The sequence below is a fragment of the Thermobia domestica genome, chromosome 6 (genome assembly GCF_964235325.1).
Source record: "Thermobia domestica chromosome 6, izTheDome1.hap1.1, whole genome shotgun sequence".
Taxonomy (NCBI): Eukaryota; Metazoa; Arthropoda; class Insecta; order Zygentoma; family Lepismatidae; genus Thermobia; species Thermobia domestica.
Window position 1 is genome coordinate 39,122,898 of NC_137459.1, and position 19,745 is coordinate 39,142,642.

Genomic DNA, 19,745 nt, shown 5'->3' on the forward strand with positions numbered 1-19,745 from the left:
GGCCATCAGGAATATATGATATCAGATCCTCGAGGAAAAATCAGCAACTACCAGAATTCATGCCACGCCGTATCCAGGCCGTCCTCTGAGCAAAAGGTGGACCAACAAAGTATTAGGTAGGTGGTCGCAATTCAGTGAGCATTCAGTGTATAACGTCATAATGAGGAGCTTCATGTGGGTATATTTCAGTCAGCATCACCTCAATAAGTTGCATGGTTCTCGTGTATCATTAACTTTTACATTTACAAATTAAGTCTTTTTTTTTTTTTTTCTTTATTTTCTCGAAAACTACGCACGAGCTTCCACACACGTGCATAGTATTTTGTACAGCTCCATGAGTTTTATCCATTGATGTATGTCTCATCTTTGAATATTTGTTTTTCGTTAAACGCTAATACAATGTAACAATGTAGAAAATTTCGTTTTCACACAGTTGCAGCTTGTCAGGTGTCGTGTTCTATACATCAGTTCATCAGTGTTTGTGGCGTAGTATTGTAGGCTTTACTTTTGACGTAATGCAAAAGAAAATGATCAAGTGGAGAACAAGACGAAGTGACACCCCACACAACCATTGCAAATTATTACTATCGAAGTTCAGGAATAGAATTATATCATTCAATAGTGATGTCGTTTGGTAGACAAGATCGTGTGACTTGATGCCTTGAATTATTTCCTTGGACATTACTGAAGAGGGAAGTCTATACTAGCACATCATAAACCACCAACGAGATGGAATCAGGGTGTAATAATGTTACGGATTTGATCGTACAGAAAACTTCCATTATTTCAAAAGTGCTGTGGTGGCAATTTTGCCCTATGTTCCATACATAATTGTAATAGATTGTACTGCCTGTTGCATTATAAACATTCTGCTTTTGCTAACTATTGCCATGTTTTGTGTACAACAAACATCCCATGTCTTCGCTCTTCCCTTAACATGAATTTGTCCACCGTGTTCTGGACAATATTTTTATCTCTTTTGATTATTTATTTGTTATTTACATAATCAGTAAACTATACTTGAATTTCTAGTCATCTGAAAACTTGTAATTAATAGCATAGCGTTCATAGCATTTGTAGGATCTTTATTTGGTTTTTAATAGAGCTACGTAAGTTTTAGCAAACAAGGGAATTCCGTCGAGAGACTGCTTTTTTAATTTGGTATTTGTTTACTGGCAGTTATTATCCATTTCCTTTGGGCCAGAGATAACCTGTGAGATTACTTTCTCGGTATAATTAATAGCCACAACTAAATCGATTCTGATATATGGAACATATTCTATTCATCATCCCTCAAAACTATGACCCGTCGCTGGAAAATTGTCTACATTATAACTACTTCAGTTAGGAACGTTTGTTCATTTTACCTCAAATAGTCTTGGAGAGATTAATATTCATATATATGGAACTCTTTTGGGACTATATTTCAGAAGGATATACCAGTAATCTCAGTTTGAAATCAGTATTTCATGACTACTCTCAAACAATAGCAACTCCAGAACTGGGGGCAAGGGGGTGAGCCTCTCTGCATGACTATGCCTCTTCCCCCCAGATATGTCATATTTTGATGTAGGTGAAGTAATATTAAACTAGGAATGCAATGGATATACCCGATTGCAATGAAATGAGCTGAGCGAGCTTAAACTACGTAATCAGGAAGCGTTTTTCGGTGATTATTCCTCGATGGTACATCGGATTTTTGATTTCCACCTATGTTCTCACTCAGCACGACATACTCTATCAGCGTGCTAAGTTTGGTTGAGATCGGCCAAACGGTCTAGGAAGAAGCGTTTTTCGGTGATTATTCCTCGATGGTACATCGGATTTTTGATTTCGACCTATGTTGTCACTCAGCACGACATACTCTATCAGCGTGCTAAGTTTGGTTGAGATCGGCCAAACGGTCTAGGAGGAGTTCGCGGACAACCAAACGGCTAACCCGAGTATAAGAGCTTCGCTTCGCTCAGCTCAATTATTTCTTCGGCACACAAAAAAGTAGCTGCCCTTCCAAAAAATTCTATACCCCTCTATTTGCCCTCTCCAAAATTAAAACTGCCGTTGTTACTGTTCTCAAGAGGCTACAGTTGGTCATTGTACCTCGTATTAGAGAAAAGTACATATATATAAGTTGTCCCAACACTAAAGAATGTACATTGCCCCCGTCCGTCTCACTTTTGTTATTACTGTTGTAGAAGCCTCCAAAGTTTCTTTTTTTTTTTGTATATATATATATATATATATATATATATATAAACTCCATGTTGGATTGGCAACACTTTTATTCTGATGATATTAGAGGGTATATTAAACAATGTTCCCCCGTCGATATGTATATGGTACGAAATTACAGCGTTTTTATCTATTAGTTTAGAAGTTCAGGATGTTTCAAAATAAATGGTTCACCCTATATATAACTCACATCTCTGTTACTTGTATTAGGGTGACCGAGGCTTTTGAGTCGAGTCTAGAAATACAAAACAGAGATTAATTTCTTATCTATGATTATAGCAATATACGTATTGGTAGCACAGAGTATTGTCTGAATTGTTAAAGGTTATCATGTAAACATGTGCGTGGGATATATATATATATATATATATATATATATATATATATATATGTCATCAGAAATTGTTCTTCATTTTTAGATTTTCTTGGAATTTTATTAGCCAATTTTAATATACAAGTAGTTTCTGAAATGTACTAAGAATTAGTTTTTTTTTTTTTTTATCTATAAAAAAGCTATTGAAATTAATACAATTCACCACTGCATGTTAGGAACAGGTATGCACTTTTGCTGGCGATTGTACAACCTTGTTAAAAAAAAAAAAAAAAAAAAAAAAAAAAACTGGCTCCCCATCTTTCTTTAAGTGGTCGTATTGTCACAGCTGTATGTAAGACATTTGATATTTGGGGTTAGAAACAGGAGAATCAGATTGACATTTTCTTGATTTACTTCCGCTTATAGGTAACAGTACAGGGCTTCTTAGAGGTGGGTGGCTATTTTTTAAATCAGACTGTACAAGGACAATGCAGATAGTAGTACAATCGCCAACAAACAACAAAGGCTGTAAGATTGTCAATAACTTCTGGACGTGTTCACTACTTAGATTAGAGTTTTCAGTGTAGAAAATTACATTTCCTCTACATCAGGCAAATCCAAACTAAAATTCATATTCTTGTTTCAGAGTTACTGATAAAACAATATGTTATGATATACAAGGTGAGTTTTTTTTTTTAACTTGACACTACAAAATATGTGAAGAAACAAACATCGGACGAAGAAACGTTCTAAATAAAAAGTTAACATTTTGGAGGCGGAAATTCTGCTGTGATAAAATTTGCTGGCCTCCCTGGGATTGGGAGAGCAACTTTGGGAACCTAAATGGGATAATTTTCACTCAAGTTTCTTCAGTTGGGAGCCCCACGTTTCATTCCAGAATAAATTTGCGATAAACAATACAAATCGTTTTTTTTTTCAAACTGTATCACGACACTCTTGATAGATGGCGCTATATTCAGCAAGAAGTAGTAAATTCCATTCTTTCAATAGGAAGACTCATGTTTTAGTTTATTATGCTTCACTGTTGATCAAAAGTTGATATGACGGAATAGGTGTTCCGTACGTTATCTCAGTATAGGGGTACTTGTTTTCGGTATATCGCCTTGACGTTCAGCTTTCAGTTACAGTAAATGCTCAAATTGAATGCCTTCAACTTCCATGCATTTATTGATCCGCACTTGGAATGATTATATACAACTTAAAAGGATGTCTGAAGAAATTCGGGCGCAAACATTCCTGATTTACCTCATTATGTTTTCACGTGTTTATGGCACATGTTAATAAACTTGATATTTTAGGAAATCCTACTAAAATAGATCTGGCGACGTAAGGTCTTGCCGGATTGTCCATAATCGGAATAATTTCAATTTTCCCTTGTACAAATAATAATAATTCATACATATGGAACGAAACGAGGCAAAACTGGTTCACAAACAAATAATCGCAGTTCAAAACAAATGAAACAACGAATAAAGTAGAAAAATGTTCAATTTAATGTAGTGTCAGTAGGACCAAAATGTGAAATAAAAGCATACTACAAAAAGTAACATAAATAAACGAGTGAAGCGACTAATAAACAAACCTCTTGAATAATTAGGTTAACATAGTTGTCAATTGAAGGGTGAGGGGAAAAAACAAGGAATTTCCATGTATGTGCTTTTTCGGGTGCTTTGCCCTATCTGTTGGTGACTCTTGGTTCTATTTGACTGTATATGCCGTGCATGCGTAGATGTAGAAATGTCCATATAAAATGGCCAAAAGATTTAACTAACCCTATTCTTCTTATGCGGTTTGTAATATTAAAACGCCGTTTTCTCGAAAATGCAGTTTTGTGACATTTCTTCTTTTTTCCCCTTACGCTTCAAATGTGGGTGTCAAATAAAATACGATCAGATAATCTCTTAGGTACAGCGGGATGGACCATGGAGAGATCCAGCCGATAAACTGTTTGGTAGTCAGTTACGACCACCCCTGCACTCTACCTAGGTACATCTAATTGCGCTGCCACGAACGACAAATTTGAATTATTAGAATTCATGCCAAATGCAGAGCGATATTTCAAACCACTCGAACCACTAATCGAAAAAAATGTTTCTGAGAAAAGAGTGGTACTAATAATCCAATGTTCTCGGGATTGCTGCCAGAGTGAGTGTTGCTGTGCTGAGCTTTCGTTACCATACAGCGGCAACATCTTCAGAGCTATGTGTTGAAGTGTGCTGGTCGTACAGTTTATATTGTGGTCTTTAAGAATCGCTGTGTTCCTATTGGTTGTTTTTGTTGGCCAATGGTGTGCTCTGATTTTGCTGGTGGAAACTGCTCTCTGATTGGCTGATGTTTTTTTTCGTACTGAGAAACTGGATCCAGATGTCAGGTAGATGATAACCTTCGTCTCTGTTGATGGATGGCTTGTATGTACGGATGTATAGAGATTCATGTATTTTCCTGTCTCAAAACTGTTTGCTTTACATGAATCTCTATACATCCGTACATACAAGCCATCCATCAACAGAGACGAAGGTTATCATCTACCTGACATCTGGATCCAGTTTCTCAGTACGAAAAAAAACATCAGCCAATCAGAGAGCAGTTTCCACCAGCAAAATCAGAGCACACCATTGGCCAACAAAAACAACCAATAGGAACACAGCGATTCTTAAAGACCACAATATAAACTGTACGACCAGCACACTTCAACACATAGCTCTGAAGATGTTGCCGCTGTATGGTAACGAAAGCTCAGCACAGCAACGCTCACTCTGGCAGCAATCCCGAGAACATTGGATTAATAGTAGACGCCAGCAAAGCTTCAAGATCATAAGAGTGGTACTGTTTATCGCTGATTTATTATAGAATGAAACATGAAGACTCCCAATTGAAAAAAACATAGTGAACACACATAGGTGAACCTAGCTTTCACTGATTACAGCGCCATTTATCACGAGTCGACAAAAATGTGTCGAATAAAAATTTACCAGTTTTTCTTCGTAGAATTCAAATAAAAAAATAGGGGTTCTTAGTTAACCCTTCCAAATCCCAGGGAACAGGCTAATTTTATCACAGGTAGAGGCTAATTTTATCCTCTTCGAAATATTTGCTTCTTTTATTTCGAACATTTTTTTTTCGTCTGATACTTATTTCTTCAGATATTTTGCAGTCTTAAGTTAAAAAAACTCACCCTGTATATACCTATTTCTTGCTGGTAACTGTATAAACATAGCTCAGTTCTTTCCTTTATTAATTTATATTTACAAGTATGGATACAGGGGTTTTAAAAGAAATACCAGTGTTTAACAGATAACCACATTTAAGTTTTTAGAAAAAAAAATAATTGTTGTTAAGGTAGGCATATTTGCTGGACCAGGGTACATGATGAGCTAAGTGTTGGGGTTTCGAATGTTACGGTTTCAAGTTTAAGTGGCTTATCATTCAGAGTGTGTGTGATAATTTGCCATTAAACTGTACGAAGCGGACAGTTGACCACCAATTTACATATTTAAGGTCTTTGACCTGAGTTTCTCTTGGGTAAATGTTAACATCCTTGCTGTTTGTCCGAAAGGCCCAAGATTGCTTTTGATTCCGATTCCTCACTAAGTTGTAGAACTACATCTCTTGTAGATTCAGTGCTGAGAAGAGAATTTAATTCTCGTTAAACATATATTTTTATTCCCTTAGATAACCTGTCATAAATATATCAAACAGAGGTAAAACACTTTCAAGGTGTGATCAAAAAGGATGGTGAATGTAGTTGTACAGTGCCATTAATCAATGTTGCATCCATTTCAAATAGTACGCAAGGTAGCCTAAATCTTTGGTACAGTCAGTGTCGAGTTTGAATGAGTTGTGACATCTTAGTTGGCTTCCAGAGGCAGAAAAGTGAGGACGTGTTAAGAGTGTCTGTCGCGCATCAATATTAAGTTTCGTTCTAAGCTGTAAAAGAGCGCCAAAGAAACTCACGAAATGTCAAAATCAGTGTATGGCGATTAAGCGGTGCCATTGAAGGCTGTTTACAAGTATAAGCGATTCAAAAGCGACAAGGAGTCAGTTGAAAACGAGCAACGATCGAGACGTCCTTCGACGTCAAAAATCAGATGAAAACATGCAAAAAGTGGCCCAAATGATTTGTTCAAACAGGCGAGTGACTGTTCGAGAGTTTTCCGAAGAACTAAACATTTCATATGGGTCCGTCATAAGCATTTTAACTGCCGATTAAATGGGCAGATAGCTTCCTTCTTCACCACAGAAACGCGTCGCACCACACATTGCCTTTGATCCGCTAGTTTTTGTCAGAAAATGTATTCCTGTCTGTCCACATTCGCAGTACTCTCCAGGTGTAGTACCATACGACTTCTGGTTCTTCTCCAAAATTAAAACCGTGCTTAAAAGAAAACGTTTTGACACCATTCCTGACATAGAGAGGGCCTCGACAGAGCAACTGAACGCCCTTTCAAAAGAAGCCTTCCAGAAATGCTTTCAGTCATGGATTCAGCGTTGAGATAAGTATATTGCTAGCAAAGGCCAGTACTTTGAAGGAGATTAAATCCAATTCCATGTAAGCTTATCACTTTGTTTCTAATAAAATTATTCAACGTATTTTTTGATCACACTTTGTATTAAGGCCTCAAGTTGTAATAATTGCTGTAACACTTCTCTTTCTACAAGAAATGCATGCATTTCATATGCCGAACGATGTCTATAATATACAGGGTGACTGGTAGTTCGACCTGTTCCTTGAAAGGGATTATTCTACAACTAATTTGGAACAAGTTTGTCCCTATGAAATCAATGCCGGGGGTCGGAAATCAGTGTTTTTAATTTGCCAACTTACAACCAAAAACTGCAAATTTTGAACCAACGCTTCCACTCTAACCACTAAATTGATACTTCTGTAATTGCTGATGAAGTACTACTGTGAAAACACAACATGCTCAAAATCAGCAGAAAGTCAGACATGAACGAGTCGTAAATCTTCGTATTATATTTAAAACTACTTTATATCAATTAGAAAGACACTTGGCGTACATATTCCTAAAATGACTACCTCATTTCATAAGCTTTTTACAAAGATACAAATATTATCAATTTTCAAAAGAGTGAGACAAGAAAATAGCACACAACGCACTGTACCACTAATTTGTAATTTGATTCGTAAATTCACTGTAGCGTGAGAAAGTTGTCAGTGTAGAAAAATAAATGAATGAAAAAAAAAATGGCAAAGTAATCAAGTTAAATGAAAGAAATCAAAAATAAACTTACAAATCTTGTTCGTATTACCTCCATTGGTTGCATATGCAAGCGCGCACTCTTCGACCTATACAGCCACTATCACTCGCGATGAAAACGTGCGTGGCTTTATGTTTTGGGCGGCTGTCAAGTTCCTCTCCCTCAACTCTTCTATGGATGCCACCAGATCTTTCATGCAGTGCAGTGCACCAAATTTTTCATGTGATCCCAAATCTAGAAGTCACGTGGCCTTAAAGGATTAATTCACAAAGACATTCCTTTATGAATCTGTAAATATCTCATCACAAATCGGAGTTTTTTTTTTCCTTTCCAAGGATTATTATTATTATTATTATTAAGTTAACAGGAAAGACCTTGACTTATTATCAAATGATGAGAAAACAAGAAGAAAAGAGGAGCATCCTTTCTTAAAATATGACGATGAAGTATAGGATACGTATAAAATAAGGAAATTTCAGAAGGAAGTCTAAAACCTATACTTACACCATCTCACATTCATCTGGTGGAGAACCGTTGAAACCTCAGTTGAAGTGATCAACAGTTATCTTCAGCCTGGAACCTCCTGATAGGGAAGCAAGGACGCTAACTGTTTAATCACGTTGACTCAGTAAACGGTGGTCAACTGTCCAGTTTCCATTCCACAAGTTAATTATATTGAATAATGATTATAAACATGTGTGGACAAAGTAAATATATGAAATACTATATGAGACATCTCAGTGATTACATTTGTAGTAACTGCTCGTTTTTCTTTCTTTGTTTAGATCTCCCGGTAATGAACGCCGTTGAAGTGGATGATCAGTCTTCTTCTTTTGATCCATTTGTTTAGTACCTAAGACAACTCCCCGTCTCCCTTTTCTTGCATTGAAAATACAGCAAAATCTGTCTAAGTTGGCCACCTTCGATTCTACAGTCAGATTTGAGACGTTAGAATCATTTATTATTTCCATGGCTTCTCAGATATGCTGCCAAATTGAGCAGGTGGTCAAATTTAACAGGTTTTACTGTACGTAGGTGGTTATCGAATATGTTCAAGCACCCACTCTTTAGCAGGCATATGTGTATGTTCAATGATCCAGGGAGTTTTTTTTTCTTCTAATAGTACAATAAAGGTTTAAAGTCGCCAGTTTGTGCCGTGATTTTCATTTCTTTTTTATGTAGAAAATTCTATGTTGGGTATATATTTCACAGCAAGATTATATTAAAATTCACAAGTAAACTATGAAAAGTGTAAATTTCGCAGGTTCTGAAAAGTGCTATGATATATATAAATTTGTATATTGGGAGAGAGGTGTGTGTGTGTGTATATATATCTGTGTGTGTGTTGTAATTAGTATAATGGTCTCTATAAAGAGAAGTTAATTACGCTCGACTAAGCATATTTTAACTTTTGAAGCTTTCAAACCTTCTGATAACTTAAAATATATGTAAATTCCGCCAAAATATTAGATTTTTTTTTATTATTTTATTTTATTTCAAGACACAAATTGATTTAATTTTTGTAGAGTAGCAAAAGTATTCGTGACAGTTCTGTACGACTGTGTAAGTTCTGAATTTCGTATCAAGATTGGCATTTGTTTCCTACATCTCTTGTTTTCTGTGGGACAAGTGGTAACAACTTATTGTAAAAACAGTGGTTTACCCTCGTGAACATTCCCAGTACAGAGACCAAATACAATTACTTGTAAATTCTGACTTAGTATTACTGTATGTGTGTGTGTGTGTGTGTGTGGTATTTTTTTATATTTTTATTGATACTTTTTCGTGTCTTTTGGTTTCAGAAGCATACAAAAGTATATCCGTTATTATACATATATGTATATATGTCGTATAGTTTGATACAGAGTGTATGCCTTAATTTTGAGAAAGCTGGTGTTTAATGATGTTGATAAATGTTTGCTTCCAAAATAGTGTGTAGCAGTCATTTTTTTTTTCTCTGGGCAGTTTTTCTCGTCTCTCTTCAGTTGAGGTAATTTTCTTTATATCCACTATTACATGCATTGTGTTACAAAGAAGAAATAATGAAAGTAACATTCATTATATGGTGCTAGAACTGTATAGGTTTTCCAGGGACTTAGCCCAACTAAAAATCCACAATGTTTATAGTAATACCCATTAAATTTAAGTAAAGAACCCAAAAATTTTCAATCTTTGAGAAAAAAACGGTTTCTGATCACTATTTTGTCTCAATTTGATAAGTTGTCACGTCAGAAGGGTCCGGACAAAAGGGCAAAGCCAGAAAGGCCTGCGTCAAAAGGGCCCGGGTCAGAAGGGCCCCGGTGAAAAGAGCCCCGCGACAAAAAGGCCCCACGTCAAGAAACCTGAGATATAGCCTCAAAAACCTCAGAAGTATATAAATACGTATAAAATGAAAAATATTCTGTGGACAGTACCTGATTTATTTGTGTTGAAAGAACATACATGTGGAAAAAATATAGGGTTAGTAAAAAAATATTACGACAGACCAGCAATAACGATACGCGTGGACGGAGGAAAAGTAAATATTGCAGATGGGTATTGATGTGAAAACTGCATTGAATGAGTATGGAAGTCATGGCAAATACTTTGAATTCCACGATATTTGATACTACACAACATTTCTTGAATGGAAAGGGGTAGGCTTGACACAGCAATTTAGGCTAGAATCTTCTCACAGATGAGAAAAAAACTTTTTTTTTCTTTCTTTCTTAAATCTATTTACATTCGTTTGCGAGATAGGGTACTACGTTTGACATTTGTACCTAGTAGACCGAAGTATCTGGACAGGCAACGAGACACGTAGACGCAGAAAAGTAAAAGGTTACAGGTGTGTGTTGATGCGAAATTGCACTGAGTGAGGGCGTGAACATAATGGCATCCATCTTGGATTCCGCCATATTGGATACCACACAATATTTTTAAATGGAAAAGAGTAGGTTTGGCAAATCAATTTAGGCTTGAATTTTCCCACAAAGAGAATATGTTTCACTTTTTACCAACCCTCATTCTTTTGCGAGGTAGGTGTGCTATGTTTGACATTTGTGTGTAGTAGACAAAAGTATCAGGACAATCCAGTAATAATGTGGCGGAGGAAAAGCAAATGTTGCAAGTGTGTGTTGTTGCAAAAACTGCATTGAATGGGGTTGTGGACACTGCTGATCACGTAAATATTCAGATATTATTAAACAAACTACTATAAAATGTCCTCTAAAGTTATTTTATCCCTCCAAGTTAATACAGTTAGTATTTAGTAGCAAACACACAACGATTTATAACTTACTTTAAGCATTTCGGCATCGTTGTTACAATTTTCCTGGTGTAGTGTGCGGAAATATTGTTCCACTGTACGTAATGCTTTTCTCAAACCTTCTTTGACCGTAACTCGTACATTTTGATCTAACGTTGCAATTCGTTCCAAAGGTTCTCAATGGGATTAAACCTGGTACTGTGGCGTGGGGTTTGGCGCACTTTTGGACAGTTTTAAAATAATCATTTCTTTACAACATATACTTTGGGATTAATATCTTGATAAAATTAGAAGTCTTCCTAAGAACGTTAAGATATATTTCTTTTATCAGAATCTCCTTTCAACACACACAAACTCTCTAACGTCTGGTGAACATATATAACCCAAATCATTACACTTCCTCCTCCGTATTTTACAGTAGGCTGGAAGTACTTGACATTTATCTCTGTATGTACTTGTCGAAAAACTATTATTCTACCATCATATTCATGCAGGTTTAACTTAAATTCGTCGATAAACAACACATTCCCACCATATTTTGGACTTATCTTCGAAAGCTCTAGAAAATTTAAGTATCTTATATTTCTTAATTTGGATAATACATGGTTTCTTTCTAGCAATTCTACCATTATATCCTTCCCGTATTAACTCTACATAGTACAATACACTGACCAGACAAAACATTGTTACCACACACTACTATTTGAACGAAGTCGTTGAGCTCTACCGAATATTCGAAACTGCACATTAAAAGAATTCTATTGCTTTATAGTTGTAAAGTAACAATTAATCACAAATATACTTACTATTAAAATATGTTATACTTACTATTAACATATGTGGTAACTTCATAACATTTTACAAACACAAGCAAACGAACAGGAACGTTAAAAACACAATGAAGCCCTCTTTATTATTTGCATATCCAAATACTATCTTCTACTAGAAACAAATGTCAAACGTAGCACACCCTATCTCGTACATGAACAGCGGTCGCTCAAAAGTCGGTTCAGATTATCGTTTGTAGGAAGATTCTAGCCTAAATTTATGTGACACAAATATCCCTTTCTATTTGAAAATATTGTATGGTATATAATATGCGGAATTCAAGTTGGCTGCCATGATCATTTAACGCAGTTTTAACACTAATACCAACCTGTAACATTTACTTTTCCTTTGTCCACTTTTATCTTTGTTACTGCCCTGTCATGATACTTTTTTCTATTAGATACATATGTCAAACACCCTGTCTCATAAACAGATGGCTATGTGTCAAAAATGAGTTCACATTCTCATTTGTGGGAATATAACGCCTAAATTGAAGTGTAAAATCATAGACTTTTCCATTTAAAAAAAAAAAGTGCGATCTGCAATATGACGGAATTCAAGATGGCTTCCACGGTAACCACACTCCAAATCAATGTAGTTTCTGCAATAATACCAATTTCAACATCTGATTTTCCTACGTCCACGTGTGTCATTATTGTTCTGTCCCAATATTTTTGACTAACTCTGTATGGAGATCCACATGTATGTTTTTACAGCAAAATTAAAGAAACGTTTCCGAGAGAATATTATTCATATACTTTGATTCAGGGGCAGAAATGGAATTTTAGAACTAAGGGAACAGTCATTAATAGATAAAGTTTGATTGGACTATGTCTCGAGAATACAAACTCAGAGAGACACGGATGAAAATAAACTTTCATCGAGAACGGACTTAAGCGATAGCGATTGTTGCAGAACAAACAGCAACCAAACAAAATTAAGATCACCATTCAATGTTCCTTTTTGCTTGTAATAACCACTGATATTCATCCTTCTGTTGGACAAACACTTCTAGTTACTAAGGAGAAACTATCCCCTCGTGCATCTTTGATTTCCACTTCTGTTTTGATTTCAGGTTTTCTGGCCGTGGGACCATTTCTACCCGGGCCCCTTTCACTCGGGCCCTTTTAACATGGAATCATTTGATAAATACTTTCCATGTTTCTACCATTTTTTAGTTTTAAATTGGTAAAGATATTGATACATTTTTTAAAACATTTAAGAACACATAGTTACCTAAAAGGATCTTAAGATCGGTGTTACTACAAAATTTATGTGTATAGCACAATGCAAATTTTGTGAAGTATATATATATTCATATTTTTTTCTAATAAAGATATATAAAATGGTTTATTTGATATATTGTCTAATCTAGATAATTCTGTTGTTACTTTATTTGTTCCTTAAATTCAAACTTAATTGTGTACGAGGGTATTCTAAAAGTTTCGGTCTGACACTGAAATATCGCGCCACTGGTAATAAGCCGTTCATTGCATATACTGCCATCTGTGGAAGAAATAATGTGTCAGTGTCAACAGTCTAGCTGAATCAGTTCGTTGGAAGTAGTTATCTGAATCAATCGCTGTGCGTTGCAGGACAATGCTCCAGTCCACACGACTATTGCTAAGGGTGCGGTGCTAAATCTGGACTGAAGGGTAGATGTAGAATCTCCTCGAAGCCACCATCTTTCATAGCAGCCTTGCCAGCAACAGCCGTGTGGAATGGAGCATAGTAATGCAAGTCACAACGATTGATTCAGATGACTACTTCCAACGAACTGCCGCAGCTAGACAGTTGAAACTGATACATCATTCCTTTCATAGAGGGCACTATATGCCATAAACAGCTTGTTTTCTGTGGCGCGATCTTTCAACGTCACTTTAAAAACCTTTGGAAATGCCCTCGAAGATTACAGATAAAGCAATACGGAAAACAGAGGCATGTCTGACCAAAACTTTCTCTCTAATAGAGTTGGTCTGGACTGGTATCTTCATGCTTCAGACTTACATACTTTGTAGTTTTCTCTTTGCGCATAAGTATAGTTACTGGATCAGTTGTTTGTAGTTGAAGAAACTTTAGTTCACTGAGTATCTTTTATTCCTTCTAAACACACACCATTTTCTTCTTCTTTTTTTTTTAAAAAAAAGTATTGCACGGTTAGATTGTTTTCTTAGTAATCAAATTCTGGTTCATACATTACAATTGCGTGTTCCTACTGTGAACGTACGGGGAAACAATGTTTTTTTAATATGTATGATATACATCGGATAGTCACTTGAAATTTTTCATTAATTTCAAGGAGATTTTCTCATTGATTAATATAGAATGATTTTGGAACAGTAATATACACTCTGTATTTGATATGTGGGAATGTGTATTGGTTTAGTAGTATATTTTCTTTTTATGTATCATGTGCTTTGCACGGAGGTAGTAAATGCTACTTTTGTTTGCCTAATAATCGTTCATTAAAGCTTTGTAGTAATTAGATACCTAAGTTTAATCTACAGTATAATTCTTGGTGTTCTAGAGTGTAAGTTTTTATACAAGTTGGGATGCTTTATCTTTTGTTTGTATTTTTTCGTGTCGTTATTCAAATTAGTTATGAGCGTGGTATTTTCTGCTGCAATGATACACAATATTAACGAATCATGAAATAATAGCATGAATGTTATATGTCTTATATATATATATATATATATATATATATATATATATCTTTACGTTTCGACTACTTATCTTTCCTAATAGGAGGAAAAGTATAAGATTCCTTTGGGTTCTCCCCCAGTTGGAATTTTGTAGTACGAGGTATGTCCAGGGAATAAGTGTACTACATTTTTGTAGGTTTCAAAAAATTTATTTAAAACAAAATTTTCACATGGTTACAACACTACGTATATGAACTATTTTCCACGTAGTTGCTATCGCTCTCAATGCACTTAGTGAGACGAGCCGAGGAGTTAATTTTTTATACCTTGGTCAAAGACGTCTGCCGTCACCTCTTTCGCCCAATTCTTCACCTCCACCTTCACTTCCTCGTCAGTTGAAACTTTTTTCCACCCATGTGCATCTTGAGGGAGGTGAACAGATGATAGAAGGTGCCAAGTTAGGAGAATGCACGAATCACTCAAAATCAAGTCTTCCACTCCTTTGCTCATCATGAAATTCACGGCACCATTTAAGCACACTCGTACGATTCATAATTCCTTCGACATAAACTGATTTGATCTCGGTAAAAACTTCAGATGAAGATTTTCCCTTCATAACGAGATAACGGATAACGCTGCGAATCTCGCACTTGGCGGCAGATCTTATCGACATCTTTCACGAAAGACATTACTGTAGCCGTAGTTTTGATCGTACTGACGCATGATTAGGCTTGCTGGAAAGGGTAAGAGCTAAGCTACAGGGCAGTGTGACCAACATAGCAATAACAAATTCCCTCAGACCGTGAGGGCCCTAGTACACTTATTTCATGGACATGCCTCGTAGTGCAAAATATGAGTTACGTTCACCAGGAGAAAGTCATATATAGATTGTTTCGATTCTAAGTGTCTCGTTTTATTTATTTATTTATATTTTACATTTTTTGTACTAAAATTTCTTACCTTAAAAAAAAAATTATTTTTCTGCTATGGAAGAGATCCGCAGAAACGTAACGTCATTACACATACTCGAGACTGATTGAAGATACCTCTTTAGGTAGAAGTTTTATAATTAGAAATAGTGTTTGATTTTTTTTTTTTTTCCTTAATGGTGTAGTTTACTGCATTCTGTATGTATCTGTTCGAAAATCAAGTTTTTCCTACTTTTATTTTCCGATGCGAAATGCTTCATTTATTCAGTGTATTTGGAATTTTCTAACGGCAGTAAACAACTTAGATTTTGCTTTCGTATAATTTTATTTAACGAATCTTTGCTTATTTTGTTAGGTGATTTCATCCACCTCTCACATGAGGAGAAAAATTACAATTAAAGACTGTACGATTTACATGATGTTATTGTTGCAGTTTCATAATCTATTATAAATCACATAAGACTTAAACAAAAGTATGTCACTAGCGGGTATATGTTTCAGTTGCAAGAAAAGTATTACTAACGGATTATTTTATAATACCTCTTTACTTTGTTCTGAAACACACACAGCTTCGTTTCATTGTTACGGCTACGTTGTCTAACATTGTTAAAATGTACTAAGTGTTTGCAACTCTTTCCTTAGGAAGAATGTTATGGTTTCTGTTATTCGTTAAGCAGTGCTGTATTAATATACTTCAGCTTCGTAGACGTAAAATATTGAATTCTTGTAATCTTTGCTCTAAACAGCTACAGCGTTTTATTCTACACACACAATCCAGTTACGTTTTTCTTTCTGGATTATTGTGGAAAGTAAAATGTCGTGTTACATAGAAGAGGCGATTGTTCTGAGCAGTTATATAATAATCATAAAATATTAAATAGGTTCATTTTTCATCAATCGTTCCTCAGTTATGCTAAAAAGAAAACATCACTGCTAGATGTGTTCAACAAATGCATATCATCCAAATCAGATACATTGCATGAACGACAGACACTATTATTGTGTTAGCATTATCTTCATCACATCTCGTTCGGGTCTGTTTTTGTGTGTGCGCGCGTGTGTAAGTGTAATCCATGTTTTTTTTTTTTTTTTTCGTATAAAGGGAAGTTCCTTTACTGAGAAAGAAGTTTAAATATGATTTTTCCTTCGTTTTGTTTCAGTGTAGGTTTTACAATTATTATACATTTCCAGAAAATGTACTATTTTGGAAAAGGGCATTAAGACTACGATAAAATGGACCTCAAAGATATGACTGAGTTTAATAGTAAAGTAGTTAAATAAGTGTCTAAAGAGATATAGAGAACAATATGTTGGTATGGAAAGGATTAATTGTTATTGGTGCTTTTATGATATGTGAATAGTTCAGTATAATATAGAAAAAAAAACGTTCATTTCCAACATGTTTTCAGGTAACTGGTCAAGTCTGTAATCTAATAACACAGACAAATATCAGGGAATATAAGATTTTTCCACTTGGCATCTTTTCATATTCACACATGTAGGTGTGTTTTTTTATATATACATATAGAGATATAGATATATATATAAATGTGTTATATAACAGATTGAAAAATATGGGTAGTTTGTGTTCTATGCGTAAGGGCTTGCTAAGGAGTGGCTAAGAACTGATTAATACATTTTAGCACTCGTAACATATGTGAGAGATTGTTTAGTAACTACGTGTAAAAGCATCAGTGTAAAAGTTCGTTTTCAGCTTCTTGTCATATATGAATAGTTTTGATATAGAACTTACTTTATAAGAATTTTTCATATGATGAAAGTTACCTGTGTGAAAAAATTATATATATTGGTTGTGACCCTTGGTTTTCTTTCCTTTTAGAGCTCAATAAAATGACATTAATTATACCAATGAAATTGTAGTTTTAATGTATTTTATTATTCGTAGATTCCTTTCTTTTTCACTGTGTACTTTCGAAAATTTATATTTCAATTCGGTATGCATGCCGGCTTTACCGTATGTGCAGCAAGAGCATTTACACGGGGCAGCAGAAAACTGGCATAATGTATACAAAATTGAACTATTTCCATCTTTCTGCAGGAGGAACGGGTATTTACGTTTCACCTACGCTCAATCGACGAGGGATATTTAGTGTCTGAGGGAATTATCGTACAAAGATTCATTAAGAAAATTCATTTCTCAACGTAAGCAACAGAGCAATTAACTCCTCGAAATGTTGTTTACTTTCCAGACACTTTCCCAGCAAAAGCAGTCATTTTAAAAATACTCATTAAAAACTCACTTTTCAACGTAAACAAAAGCAGTAGCAAATAGGGAAATTAATAGATCTGCGTTGTTCTTAACTGAAAAGAATTTTTCTTTCGTCATAAGATTTTGATATGTCAGTATGTGTAATCACATCTCATAGTTTCAATCGAAATGTTTGGCTAGGAAAAAATGAAATGAAATATCTTTGAGTTTTACGTCCCACGATTATGCCGGTTAGGCTAAAGGAGACGGTGATCATGAGAGATGAGTGAAATGGTGGAATGAAGAAAGTGGGAGGAAACGGGGAAACCCCGAGAAAACCCACGAGCACGGTGTTTGTCCACCACAAAGTTTACTTGGCGGAGGCTGGGATCGAATCCGGGGCCCCAAGCACCAGAGGTGAACGCTCTACCACTGAACCACTGGCTATGATCTAACAACTTTAGTTCTATTTGAAATGTTTTAGCTTCATGGTTGCTTATATTTTTACGAAGGGTCCGCTCAATACAATTTTGTTCCTGTTTTTCCGAGAAATAAATAGTTTTTTTTTTTTTTTTTTTTTTTTTTTTTTTTTTTTTTTTAGTTAGTTAAACAATTATAACGTAATCTGTTATATTTGTAGTGTCATGTAGCAAAATAAAAAACGCTCCATGATATTACATCTGTTTTTATTATTAGTTTCGAATTTTGTTGGCTGAGTTTAGGTTCGTTAATGGCTAAGTTCTAGAATGTAGTGGCTGAGTACTGGTATTTTTCGGCATTTTTAGGAAATGTATAAATATTGTTAAAATCCTAAAAATGACATTAAAAACATTCCTTTCATTGTAAACTAGACTAAATAATGAATACATATATCATGAAGAAGTCTCATTCTGTTCAAAATTAAAATCAAAAATGACATTCAAACTTAAAATTTGAGTTAGGAGGCTGAGTCTGGCACATTCACCCTATGAGCAAACCTTTTGTAGCGCATACTATCAAACAGGTCTGACCACAGCAGTAACTAAACAGTAGGATTGGGAACAGTCGAGTGTTTTCTATCACTATAAGAACAAGTTCTCGCTAATACGAGAAGCTGAACAATGCATGCATTTATTTATGCATGCAATGAAACCGCAATGAACTCATAAAATTGCACGATTACTGATTTAATGCACTTTGTTACTGTCATTGCAATTTGTTACTCATAGTTGCTGACAACATATCTGTGAAATATTACATAGAATATCTAAAATAAACGTTCCTCAGAGCCAACACCAGCAAAACGCATGCCATGTTTCATGAAAATCTGGTAATTTCTAGGAAACATACGGTTAAACCATTTACATAATTTGTCTATCCTCTTTCCTTGCTTGATCTCAACCCTAAACAATGTAGATGATTGGGAAGCTTCAAAGGAAATCGATTTTTTTTTTTCATTAAAGTCATTGGAAAATTGCTAGTTATCACAGTAGTTTATTTAGAAACACACAAGTTGGAGTTGAATGTGTTCATTTGTCTTTGACCTATTTCCATCCCCAATCAATAATGCTTATTTCCTAAACCATTAAAAAAAATCAAATTGGGTTATACGTCACAAGTTGTAGAACAGGCTAGCCGACAGCTACATACAGATGGTGATCAGAAAAATGGAAACACCTGATGAACGAAATTGCAACTTACCAGATTAATATAGTGTCGGGCCACCTTTCGCCTTCAGAACAGCCTTGATGCGACGTGGGATGGAGGCATAGAGGTCGTGAATGGTATCAAGTGGAATTTTGCACCATTCCTCGTGCAGGGCATCGGCCAGTTCTGTGAGAAAGGATGGAGGGGGAAATCGTCGCCGGAGTTGTGTTTCCAAGACGGACCACAGATGTTCAATTATGTTGAGAACTGGGGATTGGGCGGGCCAGGGGAGGTGTTGAACTTCATCCCGATATTCCTCAAACTACGCTGCAACAACGCCAGCTGTGTGAATGGGTGCATTATCATCCTGGAAGATGGCGTCATTGTCCGGGAACAACATCCGGACCATAGGATGCAAGTGGTCTCCTAAAATTGCGAATTAATCGTTGGCAGTGATTCGTCCGCTAAGTATGACCAC

At 35.5% G+C, this 19,745-nt stretch overlaps 1 protein-coding gene across 7 annotated transcripts in view; it reads left to right on the forward strand.

Annotated features, from left to right (window-relative positions):
* The window catches only part of LOC145687951 (uncharacterized), an 87,882-nt gene extending 70,575 nt beyond the window's left edge, over positions 1-17,307 (forward strand). For 5 of the 7 annotated variants that reach the window (XM_081761546.1, XM_081761549.1, XM_081761548.1 and 2 more), the window contains one exon: positions 8,569-17,307. In XM_081761546.1, coding sequence (XP_081617672.1) covers positions 8,569-8,593 — 25 coding nt within the window. In that variant the 3' untranslated portion in view covers positions 8,594-17,307. The remainder of the gene's footprint in view (positions 1-8,568) is intronic. The other 2 variants (XR_014131820.1, XR_014131819.1) reach the window with 1 other exon arrangement.
* Positions 17,308-19,745: the final 2,438 nt, after the last annotated feature.